This window comes from Poecilia latipinna, unplaced genomic scaffold, assembly GCF_001443285.1.
Source record: "Poecilia latipinna isolate Pla-1442-1.1 unplaced genomic scaffold, P_latipinna-1.0 Scaffold854, whole genome shotgun sequence".
NCBI classification, from domain to species: domain Eukaryota; kingdom Metazoa; phylum Chordata; class Actinopteri; order Cyprinodontiformes; family Poeciliidae; genus Poecilia; species Poecilia latipinna.
The window spans coordinates 262,287-286,756 of record NW_015113470.1 but is presented as its reverse complement, the minus strand read 5'-3'; the positions used below and the strand labels follow the sequence as shown (position 1 = coordinate 286,756).

Below are 24,470 nucleotides of genomic sequence, written 5' to 3'. Positions count from 1 at the left end.
TCTCCATCTGACAGATTATGACCCCCGATCAAACCGAAAGAACTTTGAGCAACTTCCTGTTCAAAGATTTGTTTTTAGTCACACAGAAAAGTAGAATAACGACAAAAAAAGTATCACCCTGGGGGGTATAATATAAATTAAAAAAAGAAGAAAAGAAAAAGAAAAAAAGTTTATTTTTTATTTTTAAGCCTTGCAATTATTCTAGTATCATGTTTGGAGAATTGGGCATTTATCCGAGCACTTTGAACTGTTTTGTGGCTACTTAGTTGCATAATTCATGACACTTAAGTAGTAAGAAGAAGCAGAAAGCAGTTTTAGGACACCGAGTACTAGTTGAGGGTAGGAAATGGTTTGTTTGAGCTTACAAAATGGATGTAGGGATGGATGAAACGGCAACATCTGGGTAAAACGTTGGTGAAGAATCCCCCCGTCATTTTCCCTGAAGTAAAGAATTGAAGTATTTTCGGAAAACGACGTCATTTTGTTTGGCTCTGCTCCCTGTTTGGGTTAGTTGGCATGTGACAGATTAAATCACAAACACCGAAAGGCTTTCTGCTAATGGGTAGCATTTGTCAGAGCCTTATAACTACATTTCCTTATGCTCATTGTACATGCAGATGATAGAAAATGACTTTAAATTATCCGATGTCAAAGCAAAGCAGCAAGCGGACGTTGAGTATATATGAAACGTTCGGTGGCAGATGGCTCTGTTTTTGGACCTGAAAAACATCAGGTGACGAAATGACAAAGTTCTGAGCTAGTAAAGGGGCGAAACGATCAGCAGCTGTTCCTTCCACTGTTGTGACTGTTGTTGTCTCCCCGGCTCCAGTCACCATCTTTGTCCTCTTTTAATTTTTGCGCCCCGTTCGCTTTGTTCCTTGAATCAAAAACTGCGTTTCCGGCCATTCGGTGGCACACACTCACACGGATCTAACCACGCTTAGGACCCACGCCACCATACGCGACATTGAAAAATAAAAAGAGAGAAAATACTAAAGAATGTGTGTGCAGCTATTGTTCTTATCGCTCATCTCAAACCGTTTCTCTAAACTTCCCAATCATCTCTGTTAACCTCTGATCTTTTTTTTTCTTTTTTTTATCCAATTTCACTGTTTCCCTTATTTCTGTTCAGATAAATAACTCCTCCTCCTCCTCCCTGGGCCCAGTCACCCATCCACCCACGTAAACACACACGCACACACACCTGCATCGGCACATTCTAGTCATCTCCAGTCGTTCCAAGCATGGACCAATGCCAAATATCTTTCTCTAGATGGCGATGGCTTCCTGGACTCCTGCCAAATAATTTCCATCTCATATTCTTTGACGGCAACGGAGGAAAAACAAACACATCTACCCACAGTTCACAGCTTGTAGCCGTAATTCAGACGAAGCGACACTTGGGCCGTGTAAAGGCGATACGCGCCATGCGTGCAAGCAGAACCTCACACTGAGCCGGCCCGAGGCATAAGCAAAAACAAGCCCCCCCCGCCCCCTCGGTCCCCCTCCACACTCCCCCAAATCCCTGCTTAGGACCTCCAAAGCAGCAGGGGGCCCCCGAGAGTCCCCTGAAACCAAAAAGGTTGTAAATGCACCACTTTTGTTTCGCTTGTAGTCGATTTTGTGAAGAATAGGGCAACTTTAAAAATTCACTCTGATTTTTAAATAGGACAAAATGCAAAAATGTTTACCTGAATTAATTTATTTAAGTTCCAGAACTGCTAATAAGCTCTTCTACATATGCGAATAAATCTCAACGAATAAGTGAGAATTTTCCACAAGTGCAAACCTCGCCACTCTTCCCTGCTCCACCCAGCCTGTACTGAAACAATAAACACAAGATATGATGGCAGGAGGAAATGAAGCACATCCAAATCTCCATAATTTCAGTAAACCTTCTCTTAAGAGGACTGATCAGTTATTTCTAAGACACTTAACGTGCAAAGAGGGCTCTTAAACCCATTTTCTGCCCGGGCCCCGGCTCAACGTTTGGGCCGCCCCTGCACGCACAGGAGACAAACAGGACAGGTGGCAAAGGTGGGGGTGCGAAAACGAGACGACAAAACAAGAGGATGAGCTGACAGGCGCCCTGCAAACCGAACCCCCGCGTCTTGGCTTGAGAGACAAACCTAACGAGGCCTGTTTTGCTGAACCTACGGTTGAGTAACGCGGCCTGAGGGCAGAAGGCGGTAAATTACTAGGAGCTGGCACCGAATCTATGCCACTGGAACGAAACTCGGACACCTTCTCACAACCACGCCCGCACGCTCGTCTTTCCTCAGGCTCACCTGCAAGAGGGAGGGAGGGAAGAGTGGGGGGGGGGGATGTGTATGCTAGAAGGAAACAAAGAAGGAATGCGTACAGGAGGGGCTAAAAAAATTATGGTTGGTCTGGCGTATTCAAAACTTTATCAGATATGTTCCATACAGAGCTGAGGCTGGACCCACTTCTGATTGTACTCGGAGTTTCTGTTCAGCTTTTTCAGTTTAATAAATGCCAACAACAATTATTATCTTATGCCTTTATCATAGGAAAAAACTAGTGTTGATGTTCTGGAAAAAAAGCAGAGGCTCCATCCGTTAAGTTGTGGCTTGAGGAACTGGTAAGGCTCTCTCATTTGGAAAGATTACGGTTCTCATTAGCAAATAATTTAAAGCAATTTAATAAAACTTGGCAACCCCTTCGGCAATATATTGATAACTCTATTTGAAGAGGATTTGATCTGAGCCTCGGTGTGATAAGATATAAGTCCTAGGGGAAGGGAGGGGGGTGGGTCATGGGAGTGTTTTTGCTTATGTCCTTTCTGTTTTGTTTTTCGTATTGTCTTTCTTATGTTTTATGTTCACATCAGAAAAATGAGGACAAATTTGTATTGCTGATGTTTCATTGTCCAGGTCTGATCCCTCAATAAAATTGTTGACAACAACAAAAAATCTGGGAAAATGTTGAAATGGAAACACATATAAAGGAGAAAGGGGGGGGGGAAAAACACACTAATGTGGCATATCAGGGTGACAGACAGCGTCTAATTCCCCCTGCATGAGAGGAACATGCTTGATAGGTAAAGGAGCACAGCTGACGCTCTGTCAAACATGCCATCGCAAGGGAAGGCGTTATGATAGCAATGAAAGCCAGCTGTCTAACACAATACCACACATACTTTGTTTTTTTTTTTCTTTCTAGCTCGCTCTGTTTCTTTTCTTTTTTTTTTTTTTTTGCTCTTCTTCACACACGGAGCTGAATCTTCACCCCGGTGACACTCCTGTTATTCTGCCTTATCAAGTGTGGGTTAAGTCAGGCAGCCTTAGAGCACCCCCTATCAGCTTGATGAGGGGAGAGTCAGTCAGTCAGTCAGTCTACTACTGCTGCTGCTGCTTCTGCTGCTGCTGCTGCACAATGTGTACCAGATGGGAAACGCTGCTGAAGACAATGGGCCTCTTTCAGCAAAAAAAAAAAAAATCCATTTATGATTTTAAAAAAAAGGGCAATAAAACACTTAATAAAGGGCCTAGTTTTCTTAAAAAGGCAAGTAAGTGGTTTGATTTTTCTTGATTGTGAAATCATAAATTCTTCAAACTTTCGTCAGAACATCATTATGATTATTTGGCTGAAGACGACTGAAGCAGGTTGTGACTCTAACCGCTCCTATAATCTCCTGAAACTCTCTAAATAATGAATGCTTAACGTCAGGAGTGAATAAAAAAAAACTTTTCAAAAATCTTTTTTTTTTTTTTTGCCTGAATAAAATTTTAATTTGCTAAAAAAAAAAGAAGAAGAAGAAAAAAAAATCCTCCGACTGGAAGCATCAATCGTTTAAACGTTTGCCGAGGTTTAAAACTTGATTTCTTTTTATTTTTTATTTTTTTTAGCATTTCAACTCAAACTTCTGATTATTAGCCAGATTTCCTAATAATCGCAGCATAAGGCCACAGGCGCTCGGATGACAAGTCGACTGAATTCAATAGGTTTTAACCTGCCTCTGTTTCTCCAACCGCGCAGCTTAAAAAACACACTCAATCTCAGGAGCTAAACCCCCCCGGAGAGAGTGAGAGAGTGTGTGAGTGTGTGTGTGGGGAGTGGGGGTAAGATTCACTCTGCCATAGAAAACAAATGACACCAGCAACATTGCAGATGGTTGCAATCAAAAATTCAAACGATGAACGGGGCCCCGCTTCGCCTATCCTCTTCTTTTTTTTTTCTCATCTATGATTTGCCAAGCAGAGCTGCAACACTGCAACGTTGTGTAAGGCCAGGCCTGCTTTGGTGTGTGTGTGTGTGCGTGAGTGAGTGTGTGTTTAATTATCTTATCAGCATTTAATCTGTAGCAGTCCCATTCCTTTATCGTAAATCTTAGATTATCAGCCTGAGCGTGAGCAAAATAAAGCCCTGCTGCTGACTGTGACTTGTCACTGAAATTGCCTTATGACCTGTGAGCTATGACACTTGGAGGTGCATAAATCAAATTTTGGCAAAATTGTATAATTGAGAGGGAAAAAAAAAATAAAATAGTGTCCCCACATTGCAAAACTCACCGAACGCGTTCTGTAATGTTTCAATTATTGAAAGACAAAAATCGTAAATCGCTCAGCCACCCCGACCGTCTCCTGCGAGATTATCATCCCGTCAACCGCAACGTTTGTGTGAATATTTGCTGTGGGGTGGAGTGAGTGAATGAGTAAGGGGGGGGGGAGACGAGAGCGTGTATACGGTGGGTTTCTCTCCCCCCCAGTCGTTTTGATGGCACATATGGCACGGATAAAGACGAAAACACTGACTGTTTCACGAGTAGCATGCCAATTCGGAGAGTAAACAGTTATCACGAGGCGTTTCCGTGGGATGGATCCCGCTCTGGTGATGGTACGCTGCAAAACATCACTGTGGAGGGGCAGGAGGAGGGTCTGGAAGGGATGGGGGTCTGAGCAGTAACAACAACAAAAAACAACAAAAAAAGCAGTGCAGTTCATGATTTTCATAGGAATTCATCAGAGCTTGCTGCAGGACACAGGTCTACGGATTGTCACAAACGCGACACCTTTGACCTCTGAGTGTGATCACAAAACAAATAATTAACTGGAAGCTGAATGTTGGCTTATTGAGCCTTCTTGCAGAGCAGCTTTTTACATGTGATTTGTTTTAGGCAGTAAAGCCACACACTTTGCATGTGGTCATGCAATCTGAGCGTAACTTGTGCAGACTCACACTAAATGCTGAATTGGTGTGTGTGTGTGATTTTCTTTTTCTTCTTGTCTGTGCTGCATACTTGTACATTTTGTGCATTTTCTGCATTTGAGTGTCCCTACATGTGTAACCGAGGGAGTGTAGTTTCCTAATACACACACACACACACACACACACATGCACATACAGGCACCGTTCTCCATTGACAAGCTCATACAGAAATATGCTGATATTCAGGTTTTGGTGTTCAGAAACAGAGTGTGTGACCCTATGGGCCGGCGGCGGCTGCGGAGCACGAAGCTGCGTTTGGTTACACGCCGTTCTCCCTGAATCTGACGAGCGGCTGACATATGCTGGCAGAAACTTCACATTATGGTTCACATAAAGACACACACACACACGCAGTGACCTGTCCCGACAGGCGACGATGAAGAAGCGTTGACGAATAAGACAACTGACGTGTCTTCGTTTTTTATGTTTTGTTTTTGTTTTGTTTTTTCACACACAGGGCGGTTGAAATTGCTCTCTTTAGGAAGTCGCAGCTTAGTTTTCGCCCACGCTCCTCAGGTGGTCGTCTGCAGGCCCTCCCATCAAACAACCCACAGCATAATGCTGCCACCAGCTGCAGAACGACAAGGCGCGTTGGCGCTTTCGCTTCGCTCCAGCTCGAGGACCCCTTACTGAATCTAATCTGGACCGTCGACGCTGAAACGTGCACGCCTTTCCTTTTGCAGAACATTTCTCTTTCTTTGGCTTTGAGCGTTTCACAGAATCTAAAAAAAAAAAAAAAGACAACTAAAAAAAAGAAAAAGTGAAAAAGCTTAACACTTCAGTCCTTCCTTAACCTTACACCTGTACATCTGAGGTCAATGCCTGAGGGCATAGTTCAGCAAACATCAAGTAAAAGAACAGGTAGGACAACATTTAGATCCTCCAAATTGCCCGGCCTGTCAGCATCTGACTCTGATCTTTTTATTCAGACTTCAGCAGCTACACGCTAAGCTGAGCGTCTGTGCATTAAATAACATTTCCAAAAGCTGCTCCTGTTCCTGCAGCTGCATGTGTGACGACTGGAAGTTTTAAGTGTGTATCTAGTTTTTTTTAAATTATTATTACTATTATTTTTATTGCTTTAAGCAAGAACAGATCAATCCTGAGGACACATACATGTCACTTCAAAAAGGCAGTTAAAAGACAATGTGTGACAACTAATTGTCAGTGCAATTATCTGCATTGAGTAGGACAGGAATGTACTGACTGTGAGGCAGGTGCCTGAAGACTTTTCTGTAATTACTATAGGAAATGTGCCCAAAAAAAAAAAAAGAAAAAAGGTTCAGGATATTCAAGAGTTGATTTTTTTTAAAAATGGAATAAGTTCATTAAAGGTAAAACTATTCTAACTTGTTGCCAAGTGTTTGTGTTATTTCTCTGCAGGCAAATGCTGGACGGACACACACACACACACACACACATTCAGTCAGCATACACGTTTTTAGAGAGATTTAAGATCGAATAAACTGCCAGATTACAATCTACAAAATAGATTTTTTTTTTTAGCCCTTTAAGGCCGGTGTGTTGGTTCACAACGTCCTCTTGCATATTTTATGGACAACCTCAAACGAGGAAACTCAGGAGACAAAGTGGATGAAGCAAATAAACGATGAGCCGAAATCCACCTCACACTTTTCAGCACAGAACAGATCCGGGGCCAGAGATTACATCATGAAGTTTGTGCAATAAATTACCCAGATTAGGGAGCCCCTTTGAAATTGGATTTAGGCGCACGCCAAGCCCAGGGAGATGAAGGTTAGATTGATATAATTGGATTTCGCGACTTTTTCTTTTCTTTTTTTTTTTTTAATCGGCATGGGCCCCCACTTATAAAAGTTATCTGATCGCAGTTTTGGAAAGCATTAAATCGAGACAAAAAAAATCTATATTGTTGTTATTATCGCAACAAATGTGCTAATATATATATATATTTTACTGTTTTGTTCTGCACGAAAGAGTTTTGCAAAGAAAACTCAGGTTTTTTTTAACGCACACATTTTTACTTTATTCACCTTGCAGCGGGGTAGTTGTAGCAATAATAGTAGTAGCAATAATGATAATAATAATAATAGGGCCTTTAAGCTTCCGGAGGAGGAAAAGAAATGGAAACTTGCGCAAATTTACAAATCGAGAAAGACAAAATGCGAAGAACGCGAATAATAAAAATGAGAAAATATGAGAAAAGTGCAGTAGGAAAATGCGTGTTGTGACGAAACGCTGAACACATGTGCGCGCATGCTTTCCAACTCAAAACAGACGCCCTCACTGTATATACTTGAGGGGGTGTTAAAATGTAATGATTTTTGGAATATAACGCTTATTTCACTTTTTTGTTGTTGTTGCAAGTCAAAAAAAGCGGAAACACACCGTGTTTATCAAAGCAATGTCTTCCCCCTTGTCATTTATTTCACATATGCTGCGTAGTATCCCAACTTTAGATAAATAAAACACCGCATATGCGAATTATAATAATAATAACAATAATAATAATACATATTTGTGGTAAAATACTTCATTCTTGTAAATACATAAAAAAGTCTAAACCAAGAGTGGTTAAAAAGTAAGCGATAAATAATGCTGTAATTATTATTTAGTAAGTTGACATTAGAAGAAGATGAACTCACCTTGGACCGTCTCCCTGTGCGTCAACGATAAGTGCTGCGGGTTCACCTGCTTGCGGCGGGACATTGCCCCGGCATTTACTCTGGCATCGCCCGGTGAACGGCACTTGGAGTCGGCTTGAACCGTGGTGTCGGTGAGCAGCTCTCTCTCTCCCTCCCTCTCTCTCCCTCTCGCTCTCTGTCTCGCGCTCTCTCTCCTTCGCACTCCCTCCGATCGCGCGCTCTTATCGCTAGCCCGTCGACAGTCTCTGAAGGTGTAAACTTTTGATGCGCGTTAAGGAGCCGGAGCAGCCGGGCTGAAAGTCGGAAGATCCGCGCCGGTGTCCTGCCGTGGAAGCAACACCTGGATCGGGTAGTGGGGGAGGAAGCCAAAGCGGGGCTTTCTTTCTTTCTTTTTTGTTGTTGTTGTTGCGATGGATCGATGAAAGCAGGTTAGGAGAAGTGTGGCGTTTGTTTGCAGATCGAAAAGAAAAAAGGAAAAAAAAATCCTGGACTTCCCAACCTCTGCAGCGACCGTGCTGATAGAAAATCGCCCCCCTTTTTTATTTTATTATTATTATTATTCTTTAAAGATTTTTCTCTTAAAAACCTATGATCGCCGTATCTGTGGGGGCCAAATAGCAGCTGTTTACTCTGTGTGCTCCCTACAGTCCTTCCATCTCAGCAGTGGTGCGCTAAATGACCCTTTGGCACTGACTCCTCCTGTGCGTTTTGGCATTGGTGCGCGGAACGGCAACTCTTGGCTCCGGCGGCACTAGCCTGGCTGATTGAGAGACACACACACAGAAACACACACACACTCACACACACAGACGAGAGAGAGAGAAAAAAGAGAGAAAGGGTGTGTGTATGTGTGTGTGTGTGTGTGTGTGTGAGAGAGAGAGAGAGAGAGAGAGAGAGAGAGAGAGAGAGAGAGAGAGAAACCAGGCGGGCAGACGTGACACCTCCTCCTTTTCTTCCAACAAGCCGAGGTCCAATGTTTCCCAGTTTCCTACGGTGTTTGAGGCTACTTCGAGTCGACTCACGCGATGAAAGATGCTCTGCCTGCCAGCGTACGCGCGTGTGCCCGGTGCACGGCTCACGTGCTCGGGACTCAAGTTCAAGTGCGCTCGTGTGCCGCCTCGCGCGCCAGGCAGTTCGCTGGACGAAAACGCGCGGACAACCCGGCGGCTCTCCGGGGCTCCTCCATCAGCTCCGAGAAGTAATCACCAGTCATCAGCGGTTACTCACTTCACAGACGGTTCTCATGCCTGTCTGGGCTTTTCTGAAGCAGCGTCACGTTACCAGCAAAGAAACTAACCGTCTCACCTTTCTATTTATCATTAGTTTATATAAAGAAAAGGGGCGCGTGCAATTTTTTTTCCTTCCACCCCCCACCCCCCGCGCATTAGCTACAATTTACTTCTCCTCATTTCATGAAATGTCACCAGAAATTTCACATAAACACAACGATTAGAGCTCGCGCTCTCTTGATCTCTCAGCCTATCAGGTCAAACATCTAATTGGTCTTATGATACTTTTATCGCGGGCGGTTCTTTAAGTGTTATTAATATTAGATAAGGTTCGAGTGAGTAATCAGTGTAAATGTAAAGCATATATTTCCACGCATTGTGTAAGAGAGAGAAAGAGAGAGAGAGAGAGAGAGAGAGGGGGGGAGTGCGCGCGGCATGCTGCAGGTCCGTTGTCAGGGTAGTTTTAAGGCAACAGTACCCTCTGTTGGCACAGTCGGGAGGCAAAGCAGACCTAATCAGGAGGTGGCACCTTTAAAACAAACAAAGCAAAACAAAACAAAAAACCAAAAACAAAACAGCTTTCTCAGTTTAGCCCGGCGCTTTGCAAAAGTATTCAGGCTCCTTAATCTTTTCCACATCTTGTTAGCTTAAATTTTATTTGGCATTTTATGTGATGGATCATCGCGAAGTAGCGCGGAACTGGAGAGTGCGAGGGGAAAAAAAAGACGCATCGTTTTGTTTTTATTGTTTCACATAAAACAAAACAAAAACTTAGAACATATATATTTTCAGGTCATTTTACTCTAATATCCCCACATAAAACTTAACTATTAAACAGACTCATCTTGTGTGTGTAATTGAAACCCAGAGGTTTATTAGAGAGGGAACAAACGGGGAGCGTAGCAGATGGGAATTATTCAACTGTATTAACTAATACAGTTGTGTTGTATTAATCAAAATTAGCACAACACAACTGCAAACACGGCACTTCACCCATACCAAACGATTCAAACTCCAGTCTTTGGAGTCTTCGTGTCTCCGGTTCGATGTACCTGAATCCAACCTCTAGAATCGCCCTACTGACCTGCCCCTTTAAGCTCTAGAAGTTGCTCTGATCAGATGATACAAAAGCATTTTTTAAGCCTCCACATGCAAAACACTATGGATGAATGATAAGCAAACTAACACTGAAAAATACCTTTGGTGAGACATGGTGGTGGCACCATCATGCTGTGGTGACGTTGATCGGACTTTAAAAAGACTTTACTTCCCCTGTATTCTTACGATTTTTGACAAAACTGCATCTGTCTAGCTTTTTGTAAAGTCAAAATGTTGATTTGTGCGGGGAAAGGGAGACTAAAAACAAATGCACACCACACTTCAAATTTTTGTAACAAAGGTAGAAAACCTATTTTTTCCCTCTTGTCACATAATAATTACAGCTACATTGTGTTGGTCTATCACCTGAAATATTGTTGCTGTGTGAGAAGATGTGAAAAAGTTGAAGGGTTTTGAAATATTTTATTTTATTTTTTGCCGCTGTGTAGAATCCAGAGCGGATCAGGTCCACTTAGAGCTTGTTAATGAGTCTAATGGACAATCATTCAGTCACTGAACGCTTCATTGTATTCAGCGTATATATGCACAGATAAGTGCCTTTCAGACACTGTAGCCAAGCTTTTTTTTTTTTTTTTTTTTTTTTTGGATTTCTCTGAACCTTACAAAGCAATTCAAACTTGTGCTTAAGCTGTAATTTGGTTGAAATACTCTTGCTGGAAAAAAAAAATAAAAAAAATTAAAGCCTCTCATGGCCGTTTAAAGTTGACAATATACTTTTCCCTGAATCGGCGAAGAGAGGTGTGCAGCCATGGCGATACGTGTTTTTTTTTTTTTTTTTTACGGCCCGGCCATTAATAAAACATGGTGGGCAATTTTAAGAGCATTAGAAGTTTGATTGCTTCGGGGCTGGCCTGTGGGTCTTTCAGGACAGTAATTATTTATATAAATGAAATGTCATCTCGGCTCTGGCTCAAGGAGATGTAACCTCGGCAGATGCCACGTGCAGAAACACAATGGCGACAATAGTTGGGGTTTCACAGGCCAAGCCAGCGCGTGGCCCCAAAATTCACTACATGAAAGTAATAGTTCGTAACAAAGGGGGCAGCAGAGTAACATCAGCCGTATACATGAAGGAAGACATTACCCAGAGTTCACACGCTTTCCCTTACCATGTCTGCTGCCTGTGATCCGTACCCATGGGTTTCTCAATAATACATCAATGCTACCATTATAGCTTGTATCTGCAGGCTCGGGGCAAAGGCAGTGTAAGTTGGGTTGCAGAGGGCCACATAACATGCCTCGGCTGTGGACACAGGAAAGGTTTTAAGTCCAAAGTGTTGCCTCCGAGGAGACACGCATCCGCCGTGGCAAGTGTCACCGTTCAGTACGAGTTAACCTCAACACGCCGCGGGGCCAACAGCCACGCCGCCGGCGCCAAATGGAAGTTCTTGTCCGACGAAGAAGAAGTAGAGGCGAGGACTTCCGTTCGGCTTTCCTCCAGCTGAAAGCTAAAGATCTCCGGCTCACAATACGATTTCAGGCACTAATTATTCATGTTGGGGTGGATGAAACGAGTTCGGGGACGTGTGTTTAAAAAAAAAAAAAAAGGACTGGATCCCGCTCATATCCGCTTTTGATTCTGGGTCACTATCCTTTCCATTTTTTATGTCGCTCCAAACTAAAAATGAAACATAAAAAAAGAGAGACATTCCTATGGGGGCCCGTCTAAAAATAGACAAACTGTATGCAGTACTGTAGAAAAGCGTTTTAGTTTTTTTTAAATATCAGACAAACCTCTGTAAATACAAAAGGCAGTTTTCAAAAGGATGATTTCATTTATTAAGAGAAGCAAACCATCCAGACATGAAAAAGTAATTAGTTAGCCATCTTTGTCGACAACAATCACTCTCCACGATAATAACAGGAATGTTTTGCATTAATGTGGATTAATTATCATCTACTATTTGTTGCATTTAAAAAAAAAATCCAGCCACATTCAAAGGTTTTCTTGGATAAGTTTAAGGTATTTAAGGTAAGACAAAGTCCAGGCTTTTACTGGGCAACTTCAAAATCTTAATTTTATTATTCAGATGTGGACTTGTTGGTTTTCTTCACTGCATGAAAAACACAAAATCTTACCAAGTATTTTGGTCTAGTTTCTGGTGTAAATGTCTTAGTACAAAGCTAATTACAGGCAACCAATCAGCAAGAATCAGGAGTTTATTTTAAGTCAAAAATTCCTTAATATTGTTACAAATGGAATAATCTACCAGTGGATTAAGACATTTTCCCCAAATTGTTAGTTAAAATGTCTTGTATCATTGACAGATTATTTCACTTTTAGCTTGATTTACAACAATTAACATCTTCCTAAAAAAGTTACCTGTAAGTTAGTTTGGTCTTATTTCAGGTGTACTGAAATATTTGCACTAGAAACTGGACCAGAAATACTTGGTAAGATTTCGTGTTTTTGTCGTGTTCACACTATCATCCAGCTACATGAAACCAAAGTGGCCCGAAGCTTAAAGTCTCAATCTGATGACCTTCAGAATTCATCGTCCAGACCATCAGACATCCGGATTTCTGTGATCTTTTAGCCTACTTCGTGTTGTCAGTCACTTACAATTTAACCATTTTCTTTCATAGAAAGTAAGTCCAATTGCGCTCACCCCATCCACATCCCCATAGAGTCAAGAAATTACTTAAGCAGTTAATTCATAACTGTTCAAAAGGGAGGATGAGGGTTTAAAAACCGCATGTTGTGTTTAATCACTTTATCTCTGGTTTTAGAATATTCTTGATGATATGAAACATTTAGATGAGCAACCAAAACATGTAGGGGTGAAACTCTTTTTCAGAGCACTGCACGGTGCTCAAACTGCAAGTTTTGAGAAAAAATGGGTGATTTTAGTGTTGCAGAGGTGAAAAATAAAGCACTCAAAGCCATTTTGATGTGATTAACCGCAATGTGACAGCGCTGACATAAACAATGAAAGGTCCACTCCAGGAGAGCTTGTGGTAATATGAATATTGCTGTGGGATTTGCTTATAGTCGCTACTTCATTATGCAATGTTTAATATTAATAAAGAAAGTATAAGGATATATTATTTATAAGCTATTCAGAGTGTGGTTGGTATGTGTGTCTGTGTGTGCGTGTGTGTGTCTGTGTGTGCGTGTGTGTGGATTTGAGTGACAGATTGAGATGCTCCCTTGCTACAGGCAATACAACCAGACAAGGCTCTTACTTTTCCACAGGACCCGTCCTGACAATTTCTCCCACAGTTAAGAGGATTTGTCCGAGCAGGGGTGAATATATAATGCATGCAGATTCCAAATTTTAATGTGGGCCAAGTAAATGATTCAATGCTGGCTTTTCTCAGAAGTGAGGCCGCGAGGGGAGCGAACAGGGCTCGGGACGTTGCTCATGGTCGGCTCTTGCGACAACAGGCTGAGCGGGCCCACATGCTGGTAGTAACTATAAACATCCAAAGGAGATATTAGGGATTGTTTCTGCCTCGCAGGGCAAACGCCTCTCACAATGTTTTGATAATTATTCAGATCAATTTTTTAACTTTTTCACTGACAGTTACATCGCAGCAATAAACTTGGACATCTCTCGTTGGGATTAAGAGACCGACACAAGAGAGTACTCGACTCAGCAACACAGTCCGCAAATTGGAAGAATTACTGATCGGTGTAGCACGCCTCTATCGGCTTTGATTGCTGTCCATGTTCCTGTTGATAAAAAGGCAACCCCACAGCATGATGCTACCACCATCATGTGTCACAGTGTTTTCAAGGTGATGTGCGGAGCTGGCTTTCCTCCACATTTGCAAAAACATCCCCTTTTGGTCTCATCTGCCCCTTCTTTTGCATAGTTGTGCAGATTTTAAAGAGGATTTGTTTTTAACAATGGCATGCATGGAAGGTAAACATCAGTTGTGTATTAAATTGCATTAAATGTGTGCAGTATTTGCCTCATAACTGACACAGCTGACTAATTAATGACAAACACCATTGATTGGGGAAAGATATCACCAACACAAAGCTAGACTGCTGTTGTCCTTCTCGAGCATTTCTAGACGATCTTTTACCCATTATTATTTACCAAATGAAAACATTTTACTGCTGCAAACTCCAATAGTATAAATTACCTATTTATCTGAGATATTATTATAACAAATTTCAAATAACTTTATGTTGTTATTGAAGAATAGACCCATAGTACGTTAGCAATGACTTTAAAAATCTCTCTATTTCACAGGCATATTTCTTCCATAATCTACTCTTTTCCATAAATGAGTAAAAGACTAAAACTATTAACTGTAACATTTCACATTTGATGAAGAGACTCCTGAAATTATGAAGGTGAGAGATAGACAATAAATGAATAAATTTTGAACACTGTAGTGAATTATGATTGTTGGATTGCTTTTGTAGACAATTAAAACAGTAGAGTGAATATTTGTCTCCCTCTAGTGGATAGTATTCGAAACAACAGCCTCCTTATCCTCACAACTTGGATAGTCTATAAAAGCGATTCATATAACGGATAGTTCACTGGTTAAATTAGGCACTTAACTTTCGGAAAAAAAAAACAAAAACACATTTTTGAGTCCGAAATGTATCTTTCCAAGGCGCACGTGTATCTTGTCTCCTGCGTAATGACGTAGTGAAGGAGGTAGTGACGTACAGGAAAACGGTGGTGTCCTTGTTACAATGGGGATTTTGGTTGCTCATTTGTTGGTTAATACAGTGTGAAGAACTGCGGATTATTCAAACTGTCGTCTCTTGTATGTGGTTTATCCCGACGCATACATGATAAAGGTAAGCGTCGCGGCTCATTAGATGAAAAAATAAGCGACGAACAGCTAGAATTGCAAACACTTTGACAGGCTGATATGCCCTTAGCATTAGCTCGGGCTAACATGCTAACCCAATGCTAGCGAACAGATTAACCAGCCTAATTCACACTTCTTGTCTTTCTCTGTGTTGTAGCTTTTTATTTTACAAACTCACCCATTTTACTTCCTTTAAATGCATTTATTACACATTATGAAGCATGGTTTTGAACATTTCAGGTATATTTATAGTAAATGTTAGGTAGTAGCTCGTAACTTTATTATGCTAATAAGCTAAATCCTATATTTATCACGTTCATAATAAACCAGGCTACGCTGCTGATCTCTATATAAACTATACAGGAGTTAAGACATTACTCTGCTAAGTAAATACAATTTTTGTACTTATATTTTTATTCTTTTTTGTTGTTGCAACACATTTGGTTAAACTTAGCCATACAGTTTACTCTCTAATACAGTGGAGAAACAGAGTTTTATTATAGATGTCTAAATGAATAACATTAGGTCTACTTTCAGATTATAGTTAAACAACTTCTATGTCTAAATATGTGTGTTCCTCCACATTCTAATGTGGTTCTAACTCTCTCACACCACTTACTGCTCACAGCCGGTCAGCTGGCTGAAAGAAAAAAGGCTAGTTCTTGCTTATGTGGATGTCTGAGAATTTGGGCGTTTTTTTTTTTTTCCAACAAAAACTGACTGTCATGGTGTGAAAATTAAAGCAGGACCAGCTCTCACTACTATTTGGAGAAATTATATTTTAAAGCTATTAATTAGCCAATCCTAGGAATTCCCAACTAGCTAATGAGCTACAACACAGCAAGACTCTCGTTACCAGCCATGCCCAGTAGATCAATAAAATGAGTAGTTTAAAGTTTTCTTTGTTGGGTTAAGCATTTCTGTGGCTTTTTTTATGTACGGTACAATTTGGATAATTTCACACTTCCTCACCGGTTCTGTTTGGGTTGTTTATGGTGAACATGGAGAATAAATCTCCCACATGCTCTATATAGGGTGTGTTTATTTCCACAAACCAAATATTAAAAACGAAAAGTGAACTAAACAAAGCAACTTTTAGCACAAGTTGTACTTTTAAAGAATTTGGGGCACACCATAAAATGCTGATTCTTACTTGTAGGGCTTTTCTCTGAAAGCTAGAAAGTAATTATTGTTTTTTGGTTGTTTTTCCCCCCCCTCTGAATCTCCACAGTCCAGCGCAGCAGGTCCATCCACCTCTTCCCCTCAGACAATGAAGGAACCCAAGGAGAACTTGAGCGGCCAAGCCACTCTGGACCACATCAAGCCATGCTGGTATTGGGACAAGAAGGACCTAGCACACACCCCGTCTCAGTCCGAGGGCCTTGACCCGGGTACGGAGGCTCGGTATAGGAGGGAGGGAGCCCGCTTCATATTCGACGTGGGAACCCGCCTTGGCCTGTATCCTTGATCACTTTATACCAGGAAAAAACTTTATCTTGTATCTCTGTCACGTTAGGGTTAGATATTTTAGGTAAAGTAGTGCAATAAAAAAAAAAAAAACACAGAACAGATAAGCTGTACAAGTTGACTCGGCCTGTCACGATAACAAGTTTTGCTTGATGGTAAATTGTCCCAGTTATTGCGATAAACGATATCATTGTTGTTTTGAGACATTTTTCAACTAATATAACGGCAGTGGCATAAAAATGCTAGAACACATTCTCCAAGATCAATAAACGTTAAGTTCTAATGAACATTTTAGCACTGGAACTGGACGACATTTTAAGGCTTCAAAACGAATAAACAAAACAATAGAAAGAACAAATAAAAATGAATGATGAAGTCTCTGTAAACAACACTATCCTTTAAAAAAAAGGGCTGGTTGGGACCCAAACTTTTCTCATGCTGTCTTTGGTAGAAAGAGAGAAAGGAAAGGAAAAAAATGATAAATTAAACAAATGGAGCGTTGGTTAAATGCTTTGCTGAAATGCTTTTATGTTTTTCATAGCGTAATGATGTGATTATGGCAATTATAAAGCTAACCATGCTAATCAGGTTTCAGTTATAGAAGTCGTCATGTGCGAGACTCCTTGACTGTTAGCAGACACTATGACACTTTGGCCACCGGCATCATATATTTCCATCGCTTCTACATGTTCCACTCCTTCAAGCAGTTTCCCAGATACGTGAGTCCCAGTTTCTGATCATCCTCGGTCTTTCCCCGATGTCCGAAAGCAAACTAAACTTAGGGAAAGGAACGCTGGGACTTATTTTTGTTTGTTTGTTTGTTTGTTTTTGTCCCACAGGTCACTGGAGCTTGTTGTCTTTTCCTGGCCGGAAAAGTTGAGGAGACCCCAAAGAAGTGCAAAGACATCATCAAGACGGCGCGGAGCTTACTGAACGATGTGCAGTTTGCTCAGTTCGGCGACGATCCAAAGGTGACGTTTTCATTTGTTTCAGTTGACCTCTGACCTTTTTCTGAACATATTCAGCTCAGAAGCGTCTACAGTCTACAAAAACAAACAAAAGGAACAAAAACAAACAAAAAAAAAACACAAAACAAAACTTGGATTTAGGGGTTTGTGATATGGCCTTCAAATGTTATCTCAATACTAACTGGTGCTAATGGGATAACAATAAAAGTGATGATGAATAAAACAGTTTACTTGTTTTCAGTTTTGTTTGAAGTAACTGCATGTGTCTTACAATATACATCCATTCACAATGGGATTCTTCAGGGTACAGTTACATAAATAACTGTATAATAATTATATTTACTCATATTTTTAAGTTTATCAATACTTATTGGTGGAGCAAATGGTGCATAAAGTAGTGAAATTATTTTCAACCCTGAGAATGCAGCAGCAGGTTTTTGAGAGTTCGCCAACATTAATTACAATTTGTCGTTTCACAGCAAGTGAAAATTCTTATCATGATGAGAAATTCTTTTACAATACATGAAAACCCCCTACTTGGAGTTAAAGAGGCCTGTGATGTTTTGTAGACAAACCCATTTTTGTTGCAGAGCAATATGAGTATTAACCAAGAGATTTCTTAAAATCCTTTTCACGCTGGTTCTTAAATACAAATAAACTCCACTTGATATTATTTCCCACCTTCAACATGTCAGTTTTTTAAAGCTACATCAGCTTGAAATATTCTTCTAACATTTTGCGTTTTATTTGTTTACATAAATGAAAACAAGACAGAGGAAATAGTTTCCATCAAATAAATATCGGGGGGTTTTTTTTGTTTTGTTTTTATTTTATTTATGCCTTCAACATGATCCAACATCATTACTTTTACGCTAATTTAAGGAAATGAGGTTCTAGTTCTGAGGGAAAAATTATAGGAATAAATATCCTCTGGCAAATCTGAGTCATTAACTCTAAAAAAACTGGAAATTTTTTTTTTGTCTTTTTCACAAAGAGAAATGCTTCATAAAACTCCAACTGAGTTTGTGAAGAGTGTGTTTTCAAGGCAGAAATATCCAGGCTTGACCCGTCCAAGTTTTTTGAACTCCAGATGTTACAATGGAGTCCAGATTCCTTTATAAACTATTAAAAAGCTCATTAAGTGTCTCTTGCGGCACTTTCTTTCTCCTTTTTCTGGGTCCAGGAGAAAGAACCGCTTATGTCATGAGCTGGATGCAGCAACCGCCTAATCAGTCGGTCGAAAAGGCCGAGCGCAAAACTCTGGACGGACTTTCACTTCTGTTCTGCTGAATTTAAGACAAAAACAACAACAAAATGGAGACCGTAACTATCCTGCGATCTCTTGTCTGCCACCTGTTTGTGACATCACAAAGAGTTTAACTTTATGGAGCAGAAGTTACTTACATATATCATCATAAATATCTGCGTGTTTTCAGGGAGAATGAGATCAATCTGTCTATTTGTGCTGCAAAACTGCAACAAATCTCCACTGTTGAGAGAACTGCGCCTTAAATGAACCTTGTGGTTGTAACAGGAGGAGGTGATGGTTCTGGAGAGGATTTTGCTCCAGACGATCAAGTTTGACCTGCAGGTGGAGCATCCCTACATGTTCCTGCTGCGCTACGTCAAGCAGCTTAAAGGTAAAGAAGAAAAAAAACGTTTCAACCACTGATGAAAAGTAAACTCTGGCTCATGGATTCAGTCAAGATCAGGCTGACATTCTGCTGTTGTATTGCAGGCGAGAAGAATAAAGTCTGCAAGGTGTTACAGATGGCTTGGACCTTTGTCAACGACAGGTGAGCACACTTTGGCCAGTGTTTACTCTAATTAACTGAAGGTTCTTCTTAAATCTACGAAAATAGTCATAATATTTTGAGAATAAAGTTGCTAAATTGAAAGACTAAATTCATAACATTACGAATTTATTAATATTGACTTTATTCTTGTATTATTACAACTTTCTTATTTCAACTTTATTCTCATACGACTTATTCCTGTTTTTCAACATTATTCTTAAAATATTATGACTTTTATTTTTGTAATTTTTTTATTCGGTCCTAATATTCTGTCATATAAATCATTATTTTGAGGATTTTCCTGATAATATTGACAGATTTGACCCTCGTGTGTGTGCGTGTGTGTGTGTGTTCCCTCCAGCCTCTGCACCATGCTGTCTCTGCAGTGGGAGCCAGAAATCATTGCTGTGGCTGTGATGTACCTGGCCGGCCGCCTGTGTAAGTTCGACATCCAGGAGTGGACGGCCAAGCAGTCATCCCGCCGCTGGTGGGAGCAGTTCGTCCAGGACGTGCCCGTCGAGCTTCTGGAAGGTACTCCCCTTCTTCCTTCAGATTTCCTCCCTCACCTCTCGGACGCTTCTCATCCATCCGTCATAATCCCTCCATCTTCCAGACATCTGCCACCAGATCCTGGACCTGTACTCCCAGGGAAACAAGCCCATCCCTCAGCAGATCCAGGAGAAGGAGCGGGCGCCGGCTACCCCCACCTCTCTTCCTCCAGTCCCACAGGGGCAGCCCCCGGCCTCCAACCCGCCGCCCCCGCCGCCCAAGAAGGCCTCTCCTCAGGTTGGCAGCCCGGCACGCCAGCTCAAACGCTCGCATGTAAGCAAGCTAACAGAGAAGAGAAGACTTTAAAAATATGATGAAATGACTTCTGATTATCTCAGCCTTGTGTCTGTTTTTGTCCCAGACTTCTCCAAAGGATGAACCCAAACCTCCAGGTATTCTGCTTTTTATGTCACAGTACAATTAATTTTTTTTTTTGTAATTTTGTGAAATTATACCTACAAATACAAAAGTATAAAGTCCATAAATGTTAAGAGAGAGGACAATAATACCTTGTTTATTAGATTTGTAGGACCATCTGTCCCTGTAAACACTTAATCCACTTTTCCACGTGAATTCCTTGTTGTAAAATGTCTCAAGCTCTTTCAGATTGGGTGAAAACAACCTTCAGCATCAGTTTTCAAGTCTCGCGAATTATATTTAAGTTTGGACTGCCATCATTAATCAGCATATTGACATTATAATTATAGTCAGTCAACACAATTTTTATTTCATCTTTTTTTTTTTCTTTTTTTTTTTTGCTTAGCAAAAGTTACAGCAGTTTGTTTTCCCCCAAAGTGTAGTGTGTGTGCACAGAGTCCCCTCGATCCAGAACAAATGTGTGTGTGTGTGCGCCTTTAAGTCAGCCAGGTTCAGCTCCCGTCACTGGCTGCCTGCATCTGGGAAAATATGAGAGATCTCATATCTCCTAGATGCCAAATATTAATTCAAATATTAATATTAAGAAAATGAAGGGCCTAATTTTATTTATTTATTTTTCTTTACGCTGGAAGTGACGCAAAAAAAACGAGCAATTTTATAAATAAAATAAAATAAACTAGCTTTGTTTTTGGGGGTAAAAAAATAACTTAGAGTACTAGCCCTTGTCTGGACTTTGACTGGTCCATTCTAACACATTATTTCACTCTGATCTAAACCACTTTATTGTTGCTATGACTGAACCTCCACCCCAGTCTAACATGCTTTGCAGACCCTAACAGTTTTTCTTCTTGGGTTGACCTGTGTTTAGCTCCATCCTCCACTAAACTCTGACAAGCTGCTGAAGAAAAGAATCCCCACAGCATGATGCAGCCACCATCTTGTTTCTGTTACTGTGTCCCGGTGGATGTATATTATTAGTTGTCTGTCCATAGATTTGTGTATATCCCAAAGGGTCCAGTGCTTACACTGGATTTAATTTTAGGGTCAATACTTGCCGGCTACCCTTTTCAAATTTCATTAGAAAAAAACAACAGAAACTTTATGCACAGTTTTATGTCAGTATATCACATGAAATCCCAATGAGATACAGTAAAGTTTGCTGTTTTAATTTGACATGATTCAAGTCATTCATTCTTGTTTAACTTTATTAAACCAAAAATCACATATTGATAACTCTCATAACTCTCTCTGACATTTTTGCAGAACAAGCCGGGTCAAAGATCCCCCGACTGGAGAGCCCCATGCCCCCCCTGCCTACATCCCAGCCTCCCCCAGGTAACCATGGCCGCCGCCTGAGTGATGCCCTTCATCTGGGCATGGAGTTGAACTTGGGGGCATGGAGTTGAACTTGGGGACACGCTGGCATCCAGGAAAGCCCTGCTGTTTGTTTGTTTGTTTGTTTGTTTGCGTACGCCACTAAACAGACCTGCTTTATGAGTCGCCAGTTCCCCTGCGGTCAGTTCGGGCTCCTGGAGCAGCCCAAAATTGTTAGCCTGCTTATGTAATCACCTTTTGCCTGGACAAAACGCAAACCACATGCTCCCACGCTCACCCTGAGCTCTGCTGAGAGCTTCAGCCGGGTAATGAGACCTCCTGCGCGGCGGCATTGGCTGATCTTGGCCCCGCTGTGCGTTCCTGTCTGGGAACAGGGAGGTTATTTGGGATCATCTTGGTGGGTTTGGGGGGGAACCCAGCTGCATGGCTCCCACCACTGAGCCATGCAGTGACTGCTTTTAATTAGGGCTGCAACTAAAGATTACTTTAGTTATTCTGACGATTAATAAAAAATTTGCCTGTTCTGAAGGCCTTTTTTGTACGATATTAGAAACACTTTAATAGATGCAAATAAATAGTTCAATTCCTTTTTTAAATAAAATACACATTTTATTGCCTGAAGTGAACACCTAGAGAATTTGAACCACACGACGCGAAAACTGCTGCTTGAGCAGTTCTGGGTTAAATGCAAAATTTATAAGTTTTTTGTACAGTTTTGACTACTTTACTGCTCTCGGTAAGCAAATTTTCTTTTTCGGAGTCTGTTAATGATTAATCGATTGCTAAATTAGTTGACGATTATTTCAATAACTGATTAATTGTGATTAATCTGATTAATCGTTTCAGTCCTGTTAGTTATTTTTCTGTTTTTCTCTGTTTCCCCATCCAGCCCCTCCTGCAGAGGCGGAACCAGGAAGCGAAGCTGCTCCTCCGCCTCCACATGCCCCACCCCCACACCAGCCCCCACCCTTGCCCCATCGCCCTCCTCCACCCCCACCCTCCAACTACCTGATGTCCACCACCAGCTCCTACATGTCAGGGGAGGGCTACCAGAGCCTGCAGTCCATGATGAAGACAGAAGGCCCGGCCTACACCCCCATGCCGCCCACCTACCCGCCACCCATCCCGCCGTATCACCCGCACGTCTACCAACAGGCCGCGGCGCCGCCTCCAGGTCCTCCGCCTCCTCCATCCAGTTACCCACCACCCAGTTTGGCCCCAGCCTACCCTCCGCCAGGCTACAACAGCTACCCTCCGCCACCGCCTCCCCGCATGCCCCCAGGCCACGTGCCGCCGCCGGGGATCACGCTTCCCCCTGCCGGGTACCCTCCTCCACCCCCCGTGCCTCCAGGACAGTCCCAAGTACCCCTGCCCCCTCCACCTGGAATGCCCCTCAACCGCGGCGGGTGGATGAGATGAATCTACAAACATATAGCTGCTGATTGGAGACTGAACCAGAAAGTTTTCCTGTCACAAACTAAAAGAAGTGAGGCTGGTCTCTCTTCAGTGCGGCTTCAGACAAGCAGCTGACGTGGTTGGAGATAAACTTGAAATGACAAGTCAGGTCTGAGCACCATTATTTGGAAAACCAGGAGGAATATTTCTGGGAAGTATTTTTTTTTTTTTTTTTTTTTTTGAAAAGATCTTTTGATATCTACAGGAAGCTACTTATTGAGCCCTTCACTGAGAATGTACTGAGGAACAGCAGTTTTCCTCCCAAAGTGTGTCAAAGACATGTTTCAGTTTATTTGGTTTTGTTTTAGGCTTCTTGTCATTTAAATCATGTTTTTTGCCTCCTAATGTTTCCCAGTTGTTTTTGCGTTCTGTTTCTCATTTTGTTCCATCACATTGTGTCCAGTCTTAGGGAAAACACAGTAGTTGAGGCTTTTGGAGTTTGTCGACCCATAATTTGTTTTTGTTTTGGCATAACTTTGAAAATGCTGGTTTCACTTCGCAAACAGTTCTGCGACTATTAAAAGTTTTATTTTCACATTTTGTCCTTGTTTTGTGGGATCTGTAAAATGTTATTACAAAAGTACCCTCTCAAACTAAACAAATTTAGAAAAAATTGCTCTTTAATGGCGATGCACTTGCCCACTTTTTTCACAGATACACATATCTGAGATTTAGTACAGATCCGATACAGAAAAAGTCCTGAATTGACGTTACATTTTACATTTCCTTTACTATCTTCATTAAAAAACAGACATAAGTGTACTGCATTACATGCTCATTCAATAACTCTGCACCAGTACAGCTAATACACCGATCACTAAACAAGCTTGGTCAAACGTTAAAAACAGCTCAACTTCGATTGGTTCAGTCAGTGCAGTTAGAAGTAGGACAGCCAATGTAAGATAAACTGAAACTGACAGAAACAAAAGGCCAAACATGTAAAAATAAACTGCAATAAACCTTTAAAATGTTGTAAGGTACAGCAGCATTGTAGCAGCTGCTCAGATGTGAAACTCCAGTTTTTATCATCCAGTTTTCAGCAGGAAGTATGAACAGAACACTGTGGGTCCTTCACAAAGACTCAGGACAGAAGCCAGAGAGATTAACTCCTTGTCCTAAATTACCAGCCAGCTGTAAACTACAAGTCCCATTCGACTGCAGGAGGATCACTCCTCCCATTAGCCCTGGCACAGAGCCGACTACAAATGGGAGGTTAGTCGTCGTAGTCGTCATGGAGGCCCGGCTGGGATGGGACCCTCTGTCACTCACCGCTACACGTGTCATAAACTCATTGTCTTGCCATCAATCGGAGGACCTAAGCACCTCCACAGCAGATGGAGGCCCAGCAGGACGACAGGAGGCCACGCCCGGAGCCCCCGCCCCACACAGAGAACACACGCCAGGAGGAAGAGGGGCCACAACTTTAGGGGTGCCCCATGGCCCAGACTGGCCCTCCTGTGGATACACCTCTGGATGAAGTCCTAATGTCTTCCATGATTAATCGGAGGCAAATATGGCTGAGCCTCTACTGTAAGACAT

At 41.6% G+C, this 24,470-nt stretch overlaps 2 protein-coding genes across 3 annotated transcripts in view; one reads left to right on the top strand and one right to left on the bottom strand.

Moving 5' to 3' along the window:
• bcl11bb (BCL11 transcription factor B b) overlaps positions 1-8,680 on the bottom strand; it is a 37,676-nt gene extending 28,996 nt beyond the window's left edge. Inside the window, exon 1 of the mRNA XM_015048000.1 lies at positions 7,854-8,680. Within this exon, the coding sequence (XP_014903486.1) occupies positions 7,854-7,917 (64 nt within the window). The 5' untranslated portion in view covers positions 7,918-8,680. The remainder of the gene's footprint in view (positions 1-7,853) is intronic.
• A 5,699-nt stretch (positions 8,681-14,379) lies between these two features.
• ccnk (cyclin K) lies at positions 14,380-23,471 on the top strand. 2 transcript variants are annotated; one of them, XM_015048003.1, is made up of 11 exons: positions 14,380-14,969; positions 16,215-16,441; positions 17,088-17,169; positions 17,290-17,421; positions 18,953-19,058; positions 19,157-19,214; positions 19,576-19,745; positions 19,828-20,000; positions 20,125-20,155; positions 21,405-21,476; positions 22,366-23,471. In XM_015048003.1, the coding sequence occupies exons 1-11, from the start codon at positions 14,961-14,963 to the stop codon at positions 22,893-22,895; spliced, it is 1,590 nt and encodes a 529-aa protein (XP_014903489.1). In that variant the 5' UTR covers positions 14,380-14,960; the 3' UTR covers positions 22,896-23,471. The 2 variants fall into 2 exon arrangements, with proteins under 2 accessions (XP_014903489.1, XP_014903488.1); XM_015048002.1 differs by having other exon boundaries at positions 14,396-14,969; positions 19,828-20,036.
• The last annotated feature ends 999 nt before the right edge of the window (positions 23,472-24,470 follow it).